General features: G+C 43.9%; 1 protein-coding gene across 1 annotated transcript in view; it reads right to left on the reverse strand.

The window, feature by feature from the left end:
- DNAH2 (dynein axonemal heavy chain 2) overlaps positions 1-25012 on the reverse strand; it is a 102977-nt gene that overhangs the window by 66134 nt on the left and 11831 nt on the right. The window contains exons 5-12 of the mRNA XM_065909937.1: positions 18477-18705; positions 17816-17926; positions 17404-17642; positions 15455-15646; positions 10941-11146; positions 10381-10510; positions 9914-10096; positions 8644-8858 (exon numbers count right to left, since the gene is read on the reverse strand). Coding sequence (XP_065766009.1) covers positions 8644-8858; positions 9914-10096; positions 10381-10510; positions 10941-11146; positions 15455-15646; positions 17404-17642; positions 17816-17926; positions 18477-18705 — 1505 coding nt within the window. The remainder of the gene's footprint in view (positions 1-8643; positions 8859-9913; positions 10097-10380; positions 10511-10940; positions 11147-15454; positions 15647-17403; positions 17643-17815; positions 17927-18476; positions 18706-25012) is intronic.

A 25012-nucleotide genomic window follows, 5' to 3' on the forward strand; every position in this document is an offset into this window, starting at 1 on the left:
AGAGATCTCTAGTCTCCCCCATTCTATTGTTTTCCTCCATTTCTTTGCACTGAGGAAGGCTTTCTTATCTCTCCCTGCTATTCTTTGGAACTCTGAATTCAAATGGGTCTATCTTTCCTTAAACAGAAAAAAGCAACCAGGAGGGTAGGAGAGGGGATAGAGATGCAAAAAGGAGGCCCACCCCAGAAAGAAAAAACAAGCAGAATCACAGTGAGCATCCTCAGAGAGAGATAAGAAACAAAGAGTGTCCGTGAGACAGAAACAAGATGCTATAAAAGGGACACGAAGAGAGCTCTTAGAAGTTAAAAATAAAGCAGAAAAATTTTAAATCAAAAGAAAGATACAAGATAAATTTGACAGAGATCCCTCAGAAAATAAAGAGACATAAAAATGAAAGGCAAAGAGAATGTTGCATGAAAAAGAGAATAGAAAACTCTCTGTGAACAATTCTTTACATTGATTACATATTGGCAAGGTAATATCTGGGGAATACTGGGTTGAAAATTAAAATTCATTTAACTTGTTTCTTTCTCCTTTATTAAAAGTAATGCCAAAAATTTTTAAATTGTGTCTGTGGCCCTTGTCCTAAGTGTCCTTTGCCACCTCACACCCAGTGACCTTCTCCTCCCCACTCAGTGGCCGTGCTCTGGAACTCATGTCCCGCCACCTTTAAGGTCAGTCTCTGAGATGGTCCCTCCCCAGCTCAGCTTCTTTGCCCATCCCAGTACCTGCACTCAAGTCCTCCTGGTCGACCTTTGATCCCATGGGGACGTTCAGGTCACTGACCCCTGGCCTTTCTTCTTGCCTGTTTGTCCCCTTCCACCTCCATTCCCTCCTCCAAGGACCCTGCCTGCTTCCGCTGCTCTCTCACCAGTTCTCAGTCTTTCGCCTCCTTCTTTAGTCTAAGCCACCTGACCAAACCCCATCCCTGGCTCTGTCCACTCTCTTCTCTGTTGAGCCCATGTGAAGGTGGCCAAGCAAAGCTGGAGATCACACGACCACACAGATTAGCAGGCTGCACGTTCAAGGTCTCTGGTCCCAGCTGGCCTCTCAGGCTGTACCCCTGGGGTTTCCCCAATCTGCTGTCCCTCCTGTTCTCACAGGGACTGTTTGCAAATCCTCTGCTTTCTCAAACCTGGTCTGCTCCTCTCACTGTCCACAGAAAGCCCCACCTCTTCCCTCAAAGAAATATGAAAGCCACCAGGGGAGAACTCCACATGCTCCCTGCTCTAAAACTTATAAATGCAACTGGCCCATACCTACGGTTTCTTCCGTTTACTACAGAAGAGGCCCTCCTTGCATCCAAGGCCAAGTCCTTCCAATCCAGCTTACCTCTGCATCCTCAGACACCATCTTTTCCAGCTCGCCTACACTCCCACCCTACTCATTCCTTTCCATCAACATTTAAATAAGCCAAGTTTCTACAATCTTGAAACAAAATCAAAACACACTGCCTAGACTCCACATCCTGGCCTCATGCTGCTTGCCCCCTTCACAGCCTGCCTTCTGTGAAAAATTGGCCTCCTGAATCCCCTTCCTTTCCTTTCGTCTTGTTTCTCAGTCCCCTGAGAGCTGCCTCCCACCTTCCCCTCTAAGTCTGCATTTTTAAAAGATTTTTTAATTTGTTTATTTATTTGGCTGCATCAGGTCTTAGTTGTGGCACACAGGACCTTCAGTTGCCTCATGCAAACTCTTCATTGCAGCATGTGGCATCCCCTGCCCAGGGATTGAACCTGGGCCCACTGCATTGGGAGCATGGATGGAGTCTTGGCCACTGGACCATCAGGGAAGTCCCTAAATCTTCTTCCATCTAGCTTGCCCAGGATTCCTCATAGGACTTCTTGTAGCTACACTCTGAGAACCTCCTCGGCCTCACCCTCCCCTGTAAGTCTCCACATCTGGTGGCCTCCTCTCCACCTTCCTCCCTGGCTTCTGAACCTCAGTGCTTCTCTTGTCACCTCCACCCGGCAGAACAAGCAGCCTTTTCTCTCCAGGGTCCCTTGGAAGTCTCATCCAGCTGACTCTGGAGACTCAGCGAAGCATCCGCCTCCCCCATGGCTCCCTGGCACGCCAGCCCCTCGAGGTCATGCACACCCAGCACACTAGCCCTGGGTGACCTCACACACTGTGCGGCTTCAGCTCCTTCTCTCAGCTGAGGACACCTGCATCTATGCAGAAATTGCCCCACCCCACTATCTGGACCAGAACTACATGTCCTCCCTCACCTCAACTTTCCAATATCCAACCAAGCATCAGATCCTTGGAATTTCATCATCAAAAGCAAAGTTCAGGAATTCCACTTACTCCAAGGCAAGCACAGCTCTAATGCAATGATAAACTGCAACTGAGTTTTGGCCTAAAGTTGGGCGAAAGAGCGAGTGGTCCATCTACAAGAGTCACGGTTCCAGGTGTTTGCTGCCAGATGGGATGTGGGGTCAGTGTGATTTCAAGAGAGGCCAGAAAGTGAATTTTTATATAAAGTCTCCTGAATTGTAAGTGTTGACAGATAGTTAACCTGAAAAATAGAAGTAGAAGGGCTCTGGGCTGCTGGCCACATTCTTTCCTTGACCTAGGTGACAGTAGCAAAAGTGTTTACTTTATACCTATAGGTTAAATTGAACATGTAGGTTTTAAGTAATTTTCTACATGTATGACATGATCTTTCATAATTAAAAAAATGTTTTAAAAGGGAAAAACTGGACTTCCCTGGTAGCACAGTGGATAGGAACCTGATTGCCAATGCAGGAGACATGGATTTGATCCCCGGCCTGAGAAGAAAAGTCCATACAACACAACAAAGAGTAGCCCCTGCTTGCTTCAATTAGAGAAAGCAACGAAAGACCTAGTGCAGCCAAAAATAAAATTAATAAGCAAATTTTTAAAAATGAAAAAAACTATTTTAAACAAGGGAATTAGTTGTAAAAGGGACTGGGCATAAAATTAACTTATTAAAATCAAAGTTTTCCAATCTAAACACTATGACCAGTTCAGTATTATCATGGAGAAAAAGAGACCGGTGATAATTAAAACAACAAAAATAAAATACCAAAAATTAAGAGATCATCAAAAGATGTTAATATATATTATCACATTTCTTATTAGTCAGTTAATATGTATGAAAAATATCTTATGAACAAAAGAACAGGACTTAAATAAATTGAAAGAAAGAAATGCTATTCTTGGATAGAAAAGACTCAAATCTTAAAGATGTTCATTCTTCTTAAGTTAACCTATAAATTTAACCCAATCTTGTTCTCCCCCAAAGTATAGGAATAGGACTATTTTGGGAACTAAACAAAGAGATTCTAACGTACTTATGAGAAATAAATATTTAAAGTATCCAAGAAAAAAATCTAAAAAGGAGAGTAATGAGGACAATAATAAAAACAATTTGGTCTCTACATGTGAATAAATAGACCTATAAAAACAATTTGGTCTCTACATGTGAATAAATAGACCTATCAGAACAAGATAGTGAATCCCAAAATAGACACAGACATACTTGGGAATTTGTTATACTATAAAGATAGCAATTCAATAAATGAGATTGGGTCAACTGACTAGCCATCTGGGGATAGATTAAAAAAACACAAGTTGCATCTGCACTTCTCTCCCTAAATCAAAATAAACTGAAAATGGATCCCAGAACCAAATGTAAAGACTAAAATCACTAAATGCCAGAAGAAAATATGTAATATTTTAAACATTTTTACATCTTGAGTACGAGTCATTTGACTTTGTAAATCTATGTGTTTTCTTCTTTTTTTGAAAAGAAAAAAAAAGAAATTACATTTTTTAATCACAGAGGATAAAAAGCCCCATAATCTCAAGATTATGCCCCATAATCTCAAGATTATGATGAAGCTTTATATCTGGAATATCACCAAGATGTTATCTTAAAAGAACACTGAGGTGAAAATTTCAGAATATTTTGCGTCTATTCTACTAAGCAAGTACTAAAGTAGTAATATAGGACATGACATCACAGTGCAAGTTTTCCATCTTTATTGGAGACGACTATACTAAGGAAGGAAATTATTATCAAGCGTTCATTTGTGATATGTGCTTTAAGAGACAGCGGACAAAGAAATGCTGTTTTTCACACCTTGACAATCTTCACTGAAGTATGTTATTTTTGAAACTGTGTCAAAATTCTTCAAAGTGAAGAAAGCTCTCTCAAATAGGAATGAACAGCAGATTACTGGACAGTTAAGGAAAGCCTCCAACGTAAAAGAGAGCAGCCAAAACGAAGGAAAACTGCTTTCCATCTAGAATCCCACATCCAGCCAAGTGACTAACAGATGTCAGGCAGAAAACAGTTGTTGTCAATCATGCAAAAATTCAAAAAGTTTGCCTCCCATGTACCATGGAAAGCTACTAAAGAATGTACTCCACCAAAATAAGAGCATAAACCAAGAAAGAGGAAGACAAAGGAAAGGGGGAATCAAACAACAAAAGAGGCTCAGGGAAGTCCCAGAGTGACACCTGGCCTCAAAACCAACCAGTTGGACTGAAGAAAGAGGACAAGGGAATCCCAGGAGAGATAGCACTAAGAAGAACACAAAAGTGATAACATACGTGACAAGTCAGATGGCAAAGGAAAACATTACCCGAAGGAATTTTATTGGTTGGTCTGGAAGAATTAATGATAGTGAATAGTGTGCTAGCAAAAATAGTGAAGTCATTGTTAATTCCAAAAAGAGCAAGTGTCATACAAGCAAGGAGAGAAATGGAACAACAGAACATGATTTGGCTCCACAGTAAACAATACTAACAGAGTCATATTAAGAAAAACACTGAATATCAGTTTAACCACAAATTCTATCATAGCTATACCAGGAGAGGTGTAAATACATACAGGGACACTTCTAGTAACAGAATCATATTCTCTTATGTTCCTCAAGCTGGAGGCCTTGAATTTGACTCTGTCAACATCTTGGTAAGCCCACTTGGATATATATTCTATCCAACAGTGCACTAAATTGTTTCTTCATTTCCTCATCTTGACAAGATTTTTCAAACTAACTTTAAGCCAAATTATCAAATATTAACTTGTCAGTCAATATGATGAATTTGAAAAACACCTTCTCGATGCTGAGCTGAAAACCCTATGAGGACCTTTTTTCACAATGATGTTCAGGCTTAGCCAGAAATTTGTCAAGAAGTTTCTGGAATGCAAATTTATTTTCCTGATACATAAAATTTCTTAAAAAAAAAAAAAATAACACAACCAGTCTGGGACATCCCTGGTGGTCCAGTGGTCAAGACACTGCACTTCCAATGCAGGGGGCATGGGTTGGATCCCTGCGTGGGGAACTAAGATCCCACATGCCTCATCGTGGCATAGTCAAAAAAGTTTAATTTTAAAAAATTAGTCTGGGGAATTATTTTTGTAAAATTTTTTCTGTTTCCTTGAACAAGTGCTCAGGCAATGGAGCCAGGGCAGGTAGGCTGACTGGGTTTGGTGCTGACAGCCCAAAATGAACTGACCTGATGGAGAAAGTGCTGTCAGACCAGAAAGAAAAGGAGGAAGAGGAAGTCCCAGTCGCAAAACACCATCAGACGCCAGTGTCCCTTGTCCTGCCCTGGAGAAGTCCTGTTACACAGAGGAGTTGGCTACTTAAACAGCGATAACACAGCTCTTTTCAGCCAGGATACAGACGCCATCTGGAATATGTTTGTGTTAAATGCAATCTGTAAGGCTGGTCTGGCTGTAAAATGTGGTAAAAGCCAATTTGGACTTCAGAGTTCAAATATTTGGGATAGAAGGTGGGACAACAAAACCCTTTGTAAGATAAAATCGGTTCTATTAGGGACTGGAAGTCTCCCAGAATGGAGGGAGAGTCAGGTAATTCTGAGGACAATCAGGGCGTTTGAAGAGCATGCTTACTTCAAGACCTTATCTAGATCATGAGCACAAAAAAGTAGACGTGATAAAGTTATCTGCCCCTCGTTGGAGGCGTCCTACAGTTTAGAAAAGCTGAAACTGTCTTGGATGTCTTTACTGGTTTAATGAGCCCAGACTTTTCAAAATCCTTCCCTGTGATCATGGTTTTTTTGTTTTCCCCTATACATTATTTACTGGATTGAGGTAGTTTTATCTTTAAAGCCACAAAAATGTAAAGCAGCTTATAACAGATCCCTCTAGACAACAACTGCCAAAGGATCGGGGTACCTCTTCTCTCTGGAAGAAGTGTTTTAGCCATTATTTGGATCTCTGCTAAATCCAGGCCATAAATATTTGGCCCAAAATTGTCTTGTTAAGCTCTGCTATAAAGATTATGCAAACTGTGTTTGAGATAAATATCCAATGTGTCTCTCGACGAGAGATCATCACAGCAGACAGAAAGCTGTCTCCTAAGCTTATCAGGGCTACGTGGCCAGGTGCCAAGCTCAAATGTCAGGTGGACACACCACAGTGGGGAGAAGGGAACAAGACTCAGGGAGTCCAGGCGAGCGCCCCCAGCACAGAATGCTCAGGACCCTCACGGAAACCACACAACTTCCAGGTCCACCAGCAGTGGGCTGACGGGTTAAGTTGTGGTGCAGTCAAAGCATGGGGACCTGTAAGCCATGAAAAGCAATTATGCAGTTCTGTACACACAGAATGGAAAATGTCCCACACACGTTGTTAACCTTAAAAAAAAGCAAGTTAAAAAATGCTGTTTATAATGGGATCCTGTTTTATGTGTGTAGTGTGTATTTTTGATTACATGGTAATCATGGTTACCTCTAGGGAGTGGAACTGTGTGCCGGATTTTCACTTTTTCCTTTATATTCTTCTATACATCAATCTCTTTTTTTTTTTTCTTTTACAGTGAGTATGCACTACTTCTGCTATTTAAATTCTTTAATTTAAAAAGTAAAAAAAAGAGGGACTTCCTTGGTGGCCCAGTGCCTAAGACTCCTCTCCTCCAATACAGGGGGCCTGGGTTCCACCCCTGGTCAGGGAACTAGATCCCACATGCTGCAACTAAAGACCCAGGTTCCACAGCTAAGACCCTAAGACCGGGCACAACTGAATAAATACATTTTTAAGTTAAAAAGATTCTAAAAATTAAAGAAAAATAACCATATGAAACATATGAAGTGGGGGGAATACGGAGTGATAAATATACATATACATATAAATATATATATATATACACCAAATCTTTAAGAGTGGTTATCTTTGGGGGAATCTTGTTCTTCTTTCTACTTTTCTGCATTCTGCAAATTTTCTAAAAGGATCAAGAATTTTATAATAGAAAAAAATCAAATAAATCATTTTGAGAACACTTCAGATGTATAGAATAGTGTGAACAGTATGCTACTATTCATATTAAAAAGTACTTAAGAGATTTCCCTGGCAATCCAGTAATTGAAACTTCACGCTCCCAATGCAGGAGGCTTGGGTTCAATCCCTGGTCAGGGAACTAAATCCCACAATTAAAGATCCCTACATGCTGCATACCACAACTAAGATCCAGTGCAACCAAATAAATAAATACTTAAAATAAATCTTATTGTTGATTTATGAGGCCATTTTATAGGATCCTGCTTGGCCATATCTCAAAAAACCATGAGCCCTATCAAAGCAGATCTCGACATCCTTCCCTGGTCAAAGGCTTATCTCAAACCTCTTACCCTCTAGTCTTCACACCCTGCTTGTCATCTGCTTCCTGATCCATGTGGCTTCTCATCTCTGTCCTTATCACTATTGCCTCCCCCTCACCCCTCTGACCTGACACTCAGCACTGTCTCCCCCTCTTGGTTCTTTTGCTTCAAACATCATGTGTCATCTCCTCCCAATTAGGTTCCTTTTGGCTACCAGGACAGACATACTCAGTCTCTCTGTCCATCTCCACACAGGCCCTCTCTGGCAAAGCCCCTTCCACATTTTCTCCAACAAATAAGGACATTCCATGAGTTAAAGCCAGTTCTAGAAGCCTGGGAAGTTACCCTTACTATAGGGGCTTGCTGATGACAAGGAGCCCAAACCAATCAAGTAGAAAGTGACTTCCTTCCCATTAGGAAAATGTTGTCATCAGAAGGGTCGTCATCTCTGTAGACAGCCACCTTACCCAGTTCCTTCTTTATTTCTCTCTTCTGCATCTTATCTGGGAAGGAGGCAGGGCTCCAGGGTAGAACAGTTCACTTACAGAGCATCAGGGGACAAGGACATCGTCACTGGACACACCCCTTGTGCCCATCTTGGTTCTTAGCACATGGAAGGCACTCACTATGTATTTTTTAATAACTAATGAATAGACTGGTTAAACTGAAAATCCCGGTGATATGAGAATGTCATGATTCTACAACTATAGGAGAGGGTGTGACCTGAGAGCCCCACTGACTCTCAGGAAAGCCCCCTCGGTGGCTCATGGTTGGGACGATTTCGCTGAGCCACCGTGGCCACCTAGTGGCAAGACACCTACATCACTGGTGTAGTAGGTGACAGCGGATTTTCTATTTTTAATCTTTTTTTTTTTTTTTTTAAGACTAAGAAGTGGGAGGAAACATTATGGGGTAGGTAAGAGAGAATCAGAGGAATGGAGAGGAGGAACCAGGAGACGGAGTTAAAACTCTCAGGAGGGTTGGGGAAGGGAAAGGCGCCATAGAAAGGACGAGCAGAGCGGGAGAGGGGCGGGGAGGTTCTCCTACTTGTCAAAGTTCACATCCAGCATGCCTGCCTTCTCCTGACTGATTCGTAGCAATGGCGTGTCCAGCCGCCGAATGCAGTCCTTGTCCAGTGTGGCTGTCCAGTCTTGGAAGGTTTTTCGCACCAATTCATCAATGGCCTGAACCATCTGCTGGTAGGTGTGCACACTCTCCTCTCCGGTCCCGATGTGGGGCAGGAAATGAGCATTGGAAAGACACTGTGGAGGAGAACCAGGGACGCTGGGATCCACCTGCCACGTTCCTCCGTGTTATCATCGCCCTGAGAGTCCTAGTACCCTCCCCAACACACACATCCCGATTATATGTGTAAGACAGGGCATGGAGATCGACTTTGACTACTCGGGGGGAAGGGGGAGCCAGAAGGAAAGGTGAGAGGAAGAGACCAGGCACAGTGAGAGAGGTAGTCAAAATCAAGACAGGGAAGGGGAAGGTGCGAGGAATCTGCAGAGTAGCATTGTCATATACGGGCTTCCCAGGTGGCTCAGGGGTAAAGAATTCACCTGCCAATGCAGGAGACCAGGAGACATGAATTCGATTCCTGGATGGGGAAGACCCCCTGGAGAAGGAAATGGCAACCCACTCAAGTATTCATGCCTGAAAAATCCCATGGACAGAAAAAAAAAAAGAGAGAGAGAAAATCCCATGGACAGAGGAGCCTGGGGACTACAGTCCACAGGGTCGCAAAGAGTCAGACACAACTAAGCGACTAAGCACACACACACACATTGTCACACACACACTATCGTGTGTAAAATAGCTAGCTAGTGGGAATCTGCTGTGTTACACAGGGAGCTCAGCTCACTGTGCTATGATGACCTAGAGGGGTAGAATGGGGGCCGGGTGTGGAAGGGAGGTCCACACGGGAGGGGATATATGGATACACGGAGCTGATTTACTTTGCTGTACAGTAGATGCTAACACAACACTGTGAAGCAATCATACTCTGATAATAAAATAAAATAAGAAAGAGAAGCACAGACATTCAGCTTGAGGAAAAAAGTTGGGAAAAGAAAGTCAATTACAAGAGGTGAAAGGATTAAAGAGACACAAGGTCAAAAACAAGCATGAGCCCTTCCTCAGGACAGGCCAGTTCCTCTGACATGCCCCTCGCACCTACTTAGTCTCAGGTCAGGAAACCTCTCCAGGGAGATGCTCTGGACTGGCCCCCCGGGCTCCCAGCCACCAGCCTGGGGCTCAGCCTGCAAACTCTGTCGTGGCACTGAGAACAAGTTCCGGGAAAGGCCAGGCTTACGTTCATGACTCTGTCGATGCGACGCCGTAGGATGCGCACCCAGTGGGCCTGCCCTGAGTACTGGGCCATGTAGGGCTCCAGGTAGGGCCACTTCTTGTTCAGCTCACGGTTTACGAGTGCCAGCTCACTATTGAACAGCATGTACAGGTCCACAGCTTTCTTGTCATATGTTCGCTTGATGGCCTGACAAAGAAGAGGAAGTAAATGACATGACCAGGGATATGGGGTCCCTGCAGCTCCCCATCCTGGAAGAAAGCTAACCCCGGCCATGGGAGTCCTGCCCCCCAAGCCCTCCGGGCACCATGAGGAGGGGGCGGGCAGGGACAGAGGAAGAAAAGACCCGCTGGCATTCTAGGACGTGGGCGAGAGCACAAATGCAGGTTGGACAGCATCTAAAGGACCAGGAGGATGTGAAGGAAAGCTCAAGAGAACCAGGGGTGGAGGAAGGAGCTGGTGGGCAGTCCCACCTCTCGGGCCGAGAGCCGGTGGAAGGTGTCCAGCAGTAGCACCCCATGCTCCACATCACGGACTAACTCGAAGGCCGAGGTGATCAAGTTCTGAGTCATCACCTCCAGGTCCTTGACTCCAGCCCGGAACCTGCACCGTTAGAGGCATGTCAAAGGGTGGGCGACATGGCCTGGCCCCAAGAAAATGTCCCCTGAGCTTGACGCTGATGTTTTATGTAGGGAGGGCATCCTCAGTGTCAGCATTGAGTGCTTCACACACAGGAATCCATTCAGTCCTCAAAACAACTCAGTGCGGTAGGCTGTATTGCTAACCAGATTTTATAGACGAGGAAACTGAGGCCCAGCCTGGTAGAGCAATCCGCCCAGAGTCATGTTAACTAGTCTGTGGCAGAACCGGGATCCAAGGCCAGAAAGGCTGGCTGTGGCACCCTGAGTCTGAGCAGCCACCATGCGCTTCCCCTGCTCGCCCCCCATTTCTGACCTGCTTCCCCCACACTTCGCTCTGGTCTCCCCTGCCCCACTTCCCTGTCTATGGAGGGGGTGGTCTGTGACGCTCTCACCTATTGTAGTCTTCATGCCAAGAAGTGTTCTTGACGTCCAGGATGCCCCCGCGGACGGCTCGCAGCACGTGCAGGTTTTTGTGAAAGATGTCCTCAATCTCCAGCAAGTTCCGTGTTATCTGGGGCCCCTGGGCACCAAAGAAGCAGGGGAGGGGCCCTTGCTTTCCATCTTCCCAGCGGGCAAAATGGTACTGACAGTCACATACCTGCAAAGAAGTCAGCATGAGGCTTCCTGCCCTCCTGTCTGAGTCTTCCTGTCCCAAGTTCTTTGGTTTAGCTTGTGTTGCGGTTGTTCAGTTGCTAAGTCATATCCCACTCTTTACGACTCCACGGACTGCAGCATGCCAGGCTTCCCTGTCCCTTACTACTGGTTTAGCTTAAAATGACTAAAAAAGTCAGGAGGACACACCATATGCAAGGGGCTTCTGGGGTGAATTTTAGCTGCACAATGAAATATGAAAAAATTTGGCCTTGGAATACAAAATGAAGCAGTGCAAAGGCTAATAAGAGTTTTGCCAACAGAACGCACTGGTCATAGCAAACACTCTCTTCCAACAACACAAGAGATGATTCTACACATGGACATCACCAGATGGTCAATACCGAAATCAGATTGACTGTATTCTTTGCAGCTGAAGTTGGAGAAGCTCTATACTGTCAGCAAAAACAAGACTGGGAGCTAACTGTGGCTCAAGATCATGAACTCCTCATTGACAAATTCAGACTTAAATTGAAGAAAGCTGGAAAAACCACTAGACCATTCAGGTATGACCTAAATTAAATCCCTTATTATTATACAGTGGAAGCGACAAATAGATTCAAGGGATTAGATCTGATAGACAGAGTGCCTGATGAACTACGGACCGAGGTCCGTGACATTGTACAGGAGGCAATGATCAAGACAACCCCAAGAAAAAGAAATGCAAAAAGGCAAAATGTTTGTCTGAGGAGGACTTACAAATAGTTGAGAAAAGAAGAGAAGCTAAAGACAAAGGAGAATAGGAAAAATATACCCCTGTGAATGCAGAGTTCCACAGAATAGCAAGGAGAGATAAGAAAACCTTCCTCAGTGATCAATGCAAAGAAATGGAGGAAAACAATAGAATGGGGGAGACTAGAGATCTCTTCAAGAAAGATTAGAGATATCAAGGGAACATTTCATGCAAAGATGGGCACAATAAAGAACAGAAATGGTATGGACCTAACAGAAGCAGAAGATATTAAGAAGAGGTGGCAAGAATACACAGAAGAACTATACAAGAAGGATCTTCATGACCCAGATAACCATGATGGTTTGATCACTCACCTAGAGCCAGAATCCTGGAGTGTGAAGTCAAGTGGGCCTTAGGAAGCATCACTACGAACAAAGCTAGTGGAGATGATGGAATTCCAGTTGAGCTATTTCAAATCCTAAAAGATGACGCTATGAAAGTGCTGCACTCAATATGCCAGCAAATTTGGAAAACTCAGCAATGGCCACAGGACTGGAAAAGGTCAGTTTTCATTCCAATCCCAAAGAAAGGCAATGCCAAAGAATGCTCAAACTACCGCACCATTGCCCTCATCTCACTAGCAAAGTAATGGTAGCAAAGTAATGCTCAAAATTCTCCAAGTCAGGCTCCAAAAGTACATGAACTGAGAACTTCCAGATACTCAAGCTGGATTTAGAAAAGACAGAGGAACCAGAGATCAAATTGCCAACATCCATTGGATCATCAAAAAAGCAAGAGAGTTCCAGAAAAACATCTACTTCTGCTTTATTAACTACGCCAAAACAACAAACTGTGGAAAATTCTTAAAGAGATGGGAATACCAGATCACCTTACCTGCCTCCTGAGAAACTTGTATGCAGGTCAAGAAGCAACAGTTAGAACTGTACATGGAACAATAGACTGGTTCCAAATAGGGAAAGGAGTATGTCAAGGCTGTACATTGTCACCCTGCTTATTTAACTTACATGCAGAGTACATCACGTGAAATGCTGGGCTGGATGAGCACAAGCTGGAAACAAGATTGCCACGAGAAAGATCAATAACCTCAGATACACAGATGACACCACCCTTATGGCAGAAAGCGAAGAACTAAAGAGCCTCTTGTTGAAAGTGAAAGAGGAGAGTGAAAAAGCTGGTTTAAAATTCAATGTTCAAAAAATGAAGATCATAGCATCCGGTCCTGTCACTTCATGGCAAATAGATGGGGAAACAATGGAAACAGTGACAGACTTTATTTTCTTAGGCTCCAAAATCACTGCAGATGGTGAATGCAGCCATGAAATTAAAAGACATTTGCTCCTTGGAATAAAAGCTATGACAAACCTAGACAGCATATTAAAAACCAGAGACACTACTTTGCTAACAAAAGTCCATCTAGTCAAAGCTGTGGTTTTTCCAGTAGTTGTGTACGGATGTGAGAGTTGGACCATAAAGAAAGCTGAGCACCAAAGAATTGAAGCTTTTGAACTGTGGTGTTGGAGAAGACTCTTGAGAGTCCCTTGGACTGCAAGGAGAACCAACCACTCCATCCTAAAGGAAATCAGTCCTGAATATTCATTGGAAGGACTGATGCTGAAGCTGAAACTCCGATACTTTGGCCACCTGATTCGAAGAGCTGACTCACTGGAAAAGACCCTGATGCTGGGGAAGATTAAAAGTAGGAGGAGAGGGGACGACAGAGGACAAGATGGTTGGCTGGCATCACTGACTCAATGGATGTGAGTTTGAGCATGCTCCGGGAGGTTGGTGATGGACACGGAAGCCTGGCATGCTGCAGTCCATGAGGTTGCAAAGAGGTAGACACGACTGAGTGAATGAATTGAACTGAACTGAAAGTGAGGCAGTGATAACAGGCAAGAGTCTCTGAGCACAGGATGGTGGCCAGATGCACAGCCACATGAGAAGAACCAAAGAGGCAAGTTTTATGTGTAGCCTCACCCCCAGCCCCAGCTCCCCCAGCTCCTGGGCCAGGATTCTGGAGCATCTGCTGTGGGCTCTCAGTCTCCCTGACAGTCTTCCTACCTCGATGAGGTCCTTGCAGCGTTGTACAAAGGCATCAACCTGGGCAAATATGCTGGTCTGGTCTAGGATCCAGCCCCGGGTGGAGAACCTGTCATGAGAAAGACTGACCAGTTGGGAGCAGGAACATGAGGCATTTACCTCCCCAGGCCAGGCTAGAACCAGGAGTTCTGGTTCAAAGGGAGCCTGAGAAAACAAGACCCCAAGAAACAGTTTTTCTGAATGCCAAGTAAAGAAACACAAGGTGAGGACAGCCAGAGAGAAAAAAGAAAACATCGTGGTTCTAAGAAAAAGTTTGGTGGTGGTGGTGGTGTAGTCTCTAAGTTGTGTCTGGTTCTTGCGACCACATGGACTGTAGCCCTCTAGGCTCCTGTGTCCTTGGGATTTCCCAGGCATGAATACTGGAGTGGATTGCCATTTCCTCCTCCAGAAGAGAAAGCTTACACACAATGAAAGACCAGGAGGGATTCCTGGATTGAGGGAGGGAAAGTTACTTAGAGTTCGGAGGACCCAGGACTAGAAGCTAGAATATCTGCATCCAGAGAGAAAACCTGGACCATGTAAAAACTCTAGAAAAAAAATACAATCCATAGGCTTAAAGTACAAGCAGAAGGGCTCAAAACCTCCCCGCTCCAGGAGTGACAAGCGGTAACACACAGGATGTCCGGATATGTCATACTGGGTATGTGTCTGCACAGCCCGAAGGTAGTGGTCTTTCCAAGCGTGACAGCAAGAGATGCAGCCTTGTAGGTCCTCCTTGCTAGAGATGACGTAGCCCTCAAAGATGCGGTCCAGGGAGATGGCATGGCAGCACAGGCGAATGATCTCATTGCTCATCTGCGGGAGGAGTCCCGACAATCTCAGTTCGCAGCCTTAGTTGCACCGACCCTCTCTTGGAGCCCCCAAGACCACGCCTCAGGTCTCGGGCTCCTACTTCTTGATACCCATGGCTCCTCTCATCCCTGGTCCTCCACTGCTGGCGCGGCAGCACCTCTGTGTTCCACCTCATTTGCCCGCCTCATTGCCAGTCAGTGCTCAGCTCAGCACCCTTTCCCCACTCTTTGTCCCTCCCCCAATGAAATGTGCCAGGTTCTGCTCCTCAAAAGCCAGGGTTCCTTCCTCTACCTGCCTCTCGCTCATGGCAAGGTCCGTCTTTGGCAATGAGAAAGGGCAGGTCTCCCCTCCTGCACGACTCGGCCTGGGGGTCAGTCCTCCCTGGCCCCTCCCTGTGCTCCATCAACACCTCTTCACAAAGTCCCCCTCTTCCCACCCGGGCTTCATCCATCGGGAAGCAAAGTATCCAGTCCAGGTCCCAACTCTGAGCCTCACTAAAGCAGATGATGCAGGTAAAGGGCCTGTGGTCTCTGTCTGACCCGAACAGTATTGCTCACTACCTTTTCACCATAGATCTGCCCAGTGAATTCCACCTTCTCCAGAAATCTGTGTGCTACCAACATGGCCACCCCTTCACCACCCTCTGTCCCACCCTCTGCAGACACACACCTTCCGGAAGAGGGAAGTCAGTCTCTCCCGAGTATTGTAGTGGGGAGAGTTGACCCAGATGATACGGATGAGGCTGATCAGCCTCGGGAGTTTACTAGAGATGTCCTTCGGCCGCATGAATGCCAGTTCCTGGTAAGGCTCCTTCAGGATCGACAAGAAAGTCAGGTTTGACTGTGCTTGACGAGAGCCATCCTGGCAGTAAAGAGAAATCAAGAGAAGACTTAGCCCCTAGAAAGCACAGGTTCAAAGCGAGTGCTTCTGGTCCTCCTCGAATTCCAACTGACCTGGCTTTCCCAGGGAGTGTTCCCAGTTAATGCTACCTAGACCCCATCACCCCAGGTCTCTGCAACCCTTTGAGACCAGAGTGTGTGCATGTCTACTTTTCCTCACTAACTAGTTTCTAACTCAGGTTTCGTGTCTATTCCTCTAGCTTTTCCCCTTGAACTCAGAACTCTGCACCAAGGAGATGCTCAAGAGCTGTTGATCAACTGACCGAACATCATTTGCATTCATCCCACCTTGTGGCTTCCACCATAGCGTCCCCCCTTCACTACCTTGTTCTCAACGAGAATTTTAGACTTTTCCATCTAACTGTGGCTCAATTCCCATTAACATGTGTGGGTACAAGCGTAATCGTGTCCAATTCCATGCAACTCCATGGGCTGTAACCCACCAGGCTCCTCTATCCATGGAATTTTTCAGGCAAGAATACTGGAGTGGGTTGCCATTTCCTACCCCAGGGGATGGTCCCAACCCAGGGATCGAACCCATATCTCTGGCATCTCCTGCACTGGCTGGTGAATTCTTTACCACTAGCGCCACCTGGGAAGCCCCAAACTCCCTTCGGTTCAGTTCCGTTCAGTCGCTCAGTCATGTCCAACTCCGTGCAACTCCATGGAGTGCAGCACACCAGGCCTCCATGAATACCAGTTTCAAATTCCTGCTAGGAAGAGATGACTTCTCTCTCTGTATTCTACAGATATCTCTGAATCTCTGTGTGTCGCAACACTAATATAATCAGCTTGTCATATTATATAAAATTTAATTTTTAAGAAATCTGATTTTTGACTATGCTGGATCTTTGTTGCTGCACGGGCTTTTCTCTAGATTAGGCAAGCAGGGGCTGCTCTCTATTGTGGCACACTGGTTCTCATTGCAGTGACTTCTCTTGTTGCGGAGGACAGACTCTAGGGCACGGAGGCTTCAGTAGTTGTGGCTCCCAGGCTCTAGAGCACAGGCTCAACAGTTGTGATACATGAACTCAGTTGCTCCATGGCATGTGGGATCTTACTAGATCAGGGATAGAACCCACATCCCTTGTATTGGCAAACGGATTCTTTATCACTGAGCCACCAAGTGAAGTGAAAGTCACTCAGTCGTGTTCAACTCTTTGCAACCCCATGGACTATACAGTTCATGGAATTCTCCAGGCCAGAATACTGGACTGGGTAGCCTTTCCCTTCTACAAGGGATCTGCCCAACCCAGGGATCGAACTCAGTTCTCCCGCATTGCAGGCAGATTCTTTACCAGCTGAGCCACAAGGGAAGCCCCTGAGCCACCAAGCAAGTCCTCAAATATAAATTTTTAAAGTGTTTCTTTTGCAGCTCTCTTTGCTGAACTGAATGGGTTCGCCTTTGATCCCAGGCCACACAGTCATCTCTTTTGTGTTAGCCTTCCTTCTCAGCTGGATTGTAGGGGTTTGGCTCCTAGAGGGCACTCAACATAGTTCATTTGGTAAGTAACTAGATGTCTCCCTAGTTAAACTATAAGCTCCTTGAGACCTTGTGTTCTACTACTTTTATACCCTCCCACAAGTCCAAGTCCAAGCACTGGGTGCATCTATCTCTGGGTTTGGTGAATATGTTGACTCTCTCTTCTTAGTGCCTTACATTGTCCCCATCACTGGGCACTTTCTGCCAAGTCTGCATCCTTCAATCCACTCACAAACCTGAATCTGCTGGGCCAGCTTCATGAAGGGCGCCAGATAGGATGACTTGGCGAGACGCAGGATGGACTCGATGTGCTTCACTCCTGGCTTCACTAGCTGTTTGCTGATGCCAGACAGGTCCATGCATCGGTTGCGCCAAAACTCAATCTCTTCCAAAGGACCTAAGTTTTCTCCTGTCTCCACCGACTCCTGGGCACTGAGCACCTCCTTTATCTGCCGTGTCCAGTGGATCATGGAGGCTGCCGGGGAGAGGACAAAACCTCTTGCATTTTCTTGCAGCACTCCCCACTTACATCATTCCCTCCACCCCCAACAGAGCCCTCCTAACCCACCTCCTTTCCCAGCCTCTGGGCTGCCCCTCCCTACTCCTCCCCCTCAGGAGCCCGACACAGGAACACCACCAGCCACTCACTCTCTAGTCGCTGCACCAGCTCTTTGTCTTTAACCACCACCTCAGGCTTCATGTTCATGGCCTCTGTGGGGATGTAGAGGACGGTGTGCCCCTCCAGCTTGTACCGAGTGTCTGAGGAAACGAAAGAATCAGGAGAGTTCACAGAGGGCGAAGGGTTTATGCCACCCTAGCTCCTATCATGGCTGATGACCTGGGGCCCAGGAGCTATGTGCATCTCAGGAAAGCAGGCAAGAGAATCTAGGACTCATGCTTTTTTGACATCAGGAAAATGAGAGAAGGCAAGAGGGATAACCTCGTTGAGATGTCACAAGAGACTGCCATAAAATGAGGTCTGAGAGCAACACAATGCCTTCGACACTCTCTTTCAGGACACCAGCACTCCCCTGCTGCCCCCACACTACCTCCAGCATCCCTAACCCCACATGTACTCTTGGAAATTTCTAACTCTGAGCAAGTCTGGCCAACTGTTGGACCACAGAAAACTGTATCCGGATTAGAAGGCAAACTGTGGATCCTGTTTCACTCATTCAGCAAACGCATTCCAAGCACCTACTCCGTGCCAAGCAACTCAGGTACTCAGGATCAGTCTCCCACCTGCCTCACTCACTCTACTTTTGGTGGGGACTGGGGAGAAAGCAGGCCCCTTGGCCATTCCACTCACCTGTCAGGCAGGCCAAGAACCGGTGCAGGTGAGAAGCAAAATGATTTCGAATGCTCTCAGGCCAGGTTGTGTTTTTAAAGATCTGAGGGGCAAAGACCCCATTGAGCAGCCGAAGCAGGGCTGGGATGTAGGCACCCCGCACTGTCCCAAACTGTACCGTCTCCTCAAAGTTCTCTGGAGTGATGGGGACCGGGGCTTGGCGAATGAAGTAGACAATCTGGTTCTGGGTCTGCATTGAAGACAGTAGAGCAGAGTTCAGTGTCCAGGCCAAGCCATGCCACCCAAGGGAATCTGAGGCTCCAGTCATGAAACCCTGGTCGCATATCCTGATCTTTTTCCAAATATAAGAAACACGAGATGTTTCCTGTTCTCGTCAGGGACACAACAGTTTCTGTATCCAGAGGGTTGGGGAGAAAATGCAGAGAGCACTCCTTGAGGGTAAAGACTATGTATTCTCTCCAGAACCTAGCAGTGACTGGGACATACTAGATGCTCCATAAATGACAGATGGATGGATAAATGGAATGAAAAGGATGCAGGAAAAGCAGAAAGGAGATGAACCAAAAGTAAGAGACAGTTGTCTAAGGTTTTTCATTTCATTTGCATAACTTTTCTCCTAATTTTTTTCTTGACCATGATGCATGTGGGTTCTTAGTTCACTGACTAGGGATCAAACTTGTGCCTTCTGTATTGGAAGTTTGGAGTCTTAGTTCACTGACAAGGGATCAAACCTGCGCCTTCTGTATTGGAAGTTTGGAGTCTTAACCACTGGACTTCCAGGGAAGTCCCTCCCCTAATTTTTCATTTATCCTGCAGTTTTGTTTATGCTGAGTTTTTATTGTTGTTTACATGCAAAAACGTATAACTTTTATGCTGTTAAAACTTCTTAGTTTCAGACTTCTACATGGTTAGAAAAGTCATTCTTACTCTAAGAACAGTTTCACTGTATTTTCTTTAATGCTTTTGTAACTACTCTTTATAATTTATTTAACTTTAAAAACTGAAAATAAAGTGCAAAGAATAAATTCATAATCATTCATCTTCCCATTACCCAGAATTAAATTTTGGCATTTTGTATTTATTTTTTAAAAAGATTAACAACTAAAAAAAAAGATTAACAATTACTATTTTTTGTTAAAATTATGTTAATTATAAATATATGAAACAATGCAGGAAAGTACATAGATAAAAATTTAAATGTCATTAAAATTCTACCATGTAGACATTAATCATTATCATTAGAGAAAATATTCTAGACATCCCTTGTAGATATATATACAGAAAAATAAAAATTATTTCAAAATAGGATCATGCTATTGCTTTAGGATCATGCTATTTTTAATTAAAAGTATTGAATTTAATGGAATAAAAAGACATTGATGAATTGTTGAGCTCCAAATAAATGTTTCTCTAGCTGTAAGAGAGATTTCTTCCTAAAAGACCCCTTTCTAAGGTTATAAGAAAGATTATGAAAAATCCCTGGTGGTCCAGTGGTTAGAACTTAGCCTTGCCATTGCTATTGGCCCAGGTTCAACCCCTGGTCGGGCAACTAAGATCCTGCAAGCCAAGTAGCTGAAAAATAAAAGTTAGTTTTCTCATTACCTTTCAATTTTAACTTCAACTGACTCACTGCTTTGAAAGGTAGGAACACGGGCATGCATCCTCACACTTTCTCTCATTTTCTTACCACTTCCCAATTTTTGTTATACTATTATTTTGACATGCCCTTCATCTAGATCCACTAATTGTTAACATTTTGCCACATGTGTGCATGATTGCACTCTCTTCTCTCTCCATCTCTGTCTCTCATCCTCTGTCTCTCTACTGAGCCCTTTCAGAGCTAGTAGCAGACATTATAAAACTACACCCTTACATACTTCAGCATATGGCTCCTAAAAGCGAGGATATTCGCCAACGTTCCCCAAACTGTAATTATCACACTCAGAAAATTGAACTTCATTTAATACTTTACATAATACACAGTTCATATTCAAATTTTCCCAGTGATCCAAATAATGTCATTTACAGCTGCTTTCTTCCCACCCAGGACCCAATTCAGATCACACAAGGTTTCTTTCTTTCATGACAGTGATATTTCTAATACTCCGGGCCAGTAGCTTTTCAAAACATCCCTTAATTTTGATTTATCGGATTATTTCCTCATTATTAGATGCAAGTTAAATATTCTTGGCAGGAATACCACATAGGTGATGTTTCCAAATAATTAATTTTCCTGAATGTAAGCAGCTTAACTAAGACATGTGTTGACATTAAACATTGTGTAACAAATTTTTGTGGAATAAAGTATGTCCTTTCAGTTCCCCCATTCAGTTCCTTCAGCAGTTCAGGGAAATTCTCTGTATTCTATTTTAAAATTTATATTTTGTTTCATTAGCTGGTTCCCTATGTTAGATTACCTGTGTCTGTCTTTCACATCTATCAACTTCTAATTGTATTGTCATTGGCTTTTTTCTTTTCCCTACACTGTAATTGTCTCAAGCCTCTCTTCTATGTCCATTCATATTTTCAGCAACAGTTATTCAGTCCCTTGCTATTTCTAACCTACTAGCTTAAACATGTAAACATGCTGCTTTATTTATTTCAAAAATCTGCTATCGCTCTTTTATTTCATTCTCACGTTTTATTGTTTCGTCGCTCAGGTTTTTAAAAAATTAAATTCTTATTAAGTCGAATTAAAACATGATGCTGGTGTGAAAAATCGCCTTCTGTTCAGTAACATGTGCATGCTTTGTTCTGCTCTTTCTCCCTTGATGTAGTATGCTTGCAGTTGCCCTGCAATTTCTTTTCACTTCCCTCATGCTTGCTCCGCTCTCTGAATTCATTCCTTCTGCTTTCAAGTACTGTGGGTGACTTCCTGATGTCCCACTGTGAAAGCCCAGGTTGATTTCCCCATTGAAGTTAAAGTGAAATGATTGGGTATTTTACGTTCCGTTCACTTTTCTCTAGACTAAGATAATAGCGTGAGGGGATGGGCAGGTAGTTAAGACCAATTTAAAACAGTGTAAAATCTTTGTTAAAATGCCTAGGCTCTTTCTCTCTTTTCAGATTTTGTTAAATACTCTGAGGTTCACTCCATTTCACTGCTGGTGGTGGTGAGGAGGGGTGTCCACCATTCCTGCAGGGAGAATGGTTTCCTTAAATCAGTGCATAGACCTTTCATTGGTGCCCACTTTCAAAGTTTATTAGATCAGATTTTGCTTCTTTTCTAGTTTGTTTACTCTTGGTTGCTTTTTGTTTGTTTGTTTTTCTGGCTTTACTTTTTGCTATTGTTCCAAGAATTCAAAAGAAATTTCTTAAGGAAGTTTTTCAACTGTCCATCTTGACCAAAGAGAATACAATTAAATCCGTGATCTATTTAGAATTTATTTATTTTGGGCTGTGCTGAGTCTTCATTGCTTCGAGAGTTTTTCTCTACTTGTGGCGAGCAGGGCCTACTCGCTAGCTGTGGTGCGTTGGCGTCTCATTGCGCTGACTTATCTTGTTGCAGAGCACTGGCTGTACATACAGCACAGGCTCAGTAGTTGTGGCGCCCAGGCTTACTTGCTCCCTGGCACGTGGGATCTTCCCGGACCAGGGATCAAACCGTGTCTCCTGCGTTGGCAGGCAGATTCTTTACCACTGAGCCACTGGGGAAGCCCTAGAATATATTTTGGCATGCTAAAAAGACTTTTTTCAGCTTTGCCAAACCATAATTAACAAATTAAAATTGTGTTTATGGTGTACACCTTGCTGTTTTGTGGCTTCCTGGCAGCTCAGTTGGTAAAGAATCTGCTTGCAATATGGGAGACCTGGGTTCGATCCCTGGGTTGGGAAGACCCCCTGGAGGAGGGCATGGCAACCCACTCCAGTATTCTTGCCTGGAGAATCCCCATAGACAGAGGAGCCTGGTGGGCTACAGTCCATGGGGTCCCAAAGAGTCAGACATGACTGAGCCACTTTCACTTTCCTTGCTGTTTTGATATAAATGTGCACTGTGAAATGATCACTACAATCAAGCTAATTAACATATCTATTATTTCATATGGTTACCATTCTCCTTTCTTTTTGTAGTGAGAACACTTAAGATCTACCCTTTAGCAAATTATACAGTAATATTAACTACATTACCACACTGTATATTAGATCTCCAGAACTTATTAACCTTGCATAAATGAAATTTTGTATCATTTCCCCCCCAGTCTTACTGAAATATAATTGACCTATAACATTGTATTAGTTTAAGGTATACAATGTAATGTTTTGATATGTATATCTATTGCAAAAATGATTACCACAATAAGTCCAGCTAACATTTATCAGCTTACATAGTTACAAATTTTTTCTTATCAGAACTTTTAAAATCTACTCCCTTCAGTTCAGTTCAGTTCAGTCACTCAGTTGTGTCCGACTCTGTGACCCCATGAATTGCAGCACACCAGGCCTCCCTGTCCATTACCAACTCCTGGAGTTTACTCAAACTCATGCCCACCGAGTCGGTGATGCCATCCAACCATCTCATCCTCTGTCGTCCCCTTCTCCTCCTGCCCCCAATCCCTCCCAGCATCAGGGTGTTTTCCAATGAGTCAACTCTTCGCATGACGTGGCCAAAGTATTGGAGTTTCAGCTTCAGCATCAGTCCTTCCAATGAACACCCAGGACTGATCTCCTTTAGGATGGACTGGTTGGATCTCCTTGCAGTCCAGCGGACTCTCAAGAGTCTTCTCCAACACCATAGTTCAAAAGCATCAATTTTTTGGCACTCAGCTTTCTACTCCCTTAGCAACTTTCAAATATATAGTCCACTGTTGTTAATTAGAATCACCATGCTGTACTGTACATCACATCCCCAGAACTTATCTTATAACTGGAAGTTTGTACCTTCTGGTCAACTTCACCCATTTTCTGTACTCACTTACTCCCAACTCTGGCAACTACCAATCAATCCTCTTTTTCCCTCTTCTGGTTCTCAATCTGTCCCGTTCTCTGTTCCTATGAGGTTGTTTTTTTTTTTTCCAGATTTCACATATTAAGTGATATCATGCAGTATTTGTCTTTCTCTGTATTATAGCACTAAGCATAATACTCTCCAAGGCCACCTATGTTGTTGCAAATGGCAAGATATTTTTTCTCATTGCTGAATAATATTCCATTGTGTGTATATGTATGGTATGTGTGCATATATATATATATATATATATGTATATACACACACACACACACACACACACCACATTTTCTTTATCCACTCATCCAATGATGGACACCTAAGCTGATTCCATATCTTAGCTATTATAAATAGTGCTATAATGTACATGGGGGTGCCAATATTTCTTCAAGAGTGATTTCATTTCCTCTGGATACATACCCAAAAATGGAATTGTTAGATCATATGGTAGTTCTATTTTTTTTTTTGAGGAACCTCCATATTGTTTTCCACAATGACTGCACCAATTACATTCCCAGTGCACAAGGGTTCCCTTTTCTCCACACCATCATCAATATTTGTTATCTCTTGCCTTTTTGACAACAGCCAGTCTAACAGGCATGAGGTGATACCTCATTGTGGTTTTGATTTGACTTTCTCTGATTAGTGACACTGAGGTACCTGTTGGCCATTTGTATATCTTCTTTGGAAAAATGTCTTTTCAATTCTTTTTTTTTTTTTTTTTTTTGTCTTTTCAATTCTTCTGCACATTTTAAAGTCAGATTGTTTCTCACTATTAAATTGTGTGAGTTCTTTATGTGTATTTTGGACATGTATTCCCATCTTATCAGATATAGGATTTGCAAATATTTCCTCCCATTCATAGACTGACTTTTCATTTTGTTGATGGTTTTCCTTTGCTGTGCAAGAAGCTTCTTAGTTAGATATGGTCCGACTTGTTTACTTTTGCTTTCGTTGCCTTTGTTGTAGTGACAGAAATTTGTACCCTTTGATCAACAGCTCCCTATTTCCCTCTTGCCTATGCTAAATACATTTTTTAAATGGAAAACCTCTGTTTTCCATGTTTCCCAATTCTATTCATGGAATAATCCATCTTTCCCCACAGACTTTAAATGCTTTTTTTGTAGAAAATGCTTGCCTATATATTTAATTTCTTTCTGCTTCTTTGCTGTTGCTTATATAATACATATTCCTGCCCCTGTCTATTTTCAGTTCAGCTCAGTCGCGTCCAACTCTTTGCAACCCCATGAACCGCAGCACACCAGGCCTCCCTATCCATCACCAACTGCCAGTCTACCCAAACCCATGTCCATTGAGTCGGTGATGCCATCCAACCATCTCATCCTCTGTAGTCCCCTTCTCCTCCTGACCCCAATCCTTCCCAGCATCAGGGTCTTTTCCAATGAGTCAGTTCTTCGCATCAGGTGGTCAAAGTGTTGGAGTTTCAGCTTCAACATCAGTCCTTCCAATGAACACCCAGGACTGATCTTTAGGATGGACTGGTTGGATCTTCCTGCTGCCCAAGGGACTCTCAAGAGTCTTCTCCAGCACCACACTTCAAAAGCATCAATTCTTCGGCTCTCAGCTTTCT

The sequence above is a fragment of the Muntiacus reevesi genome, chromosome 18, assembly GCF_963930625.1.
Source record: "Muntiacus reevesi chromosome 18, mMunRee1.1, whole genome shotgun sequence".
In the NCBI taxonomy this organism is placed as follows: domain Eukaryota; kingdom Metazoa; phylum Chordata; class Mammalia; order Artiodactyla; family Cervidae; genus Muntiacus; species Muntiacus reevesi.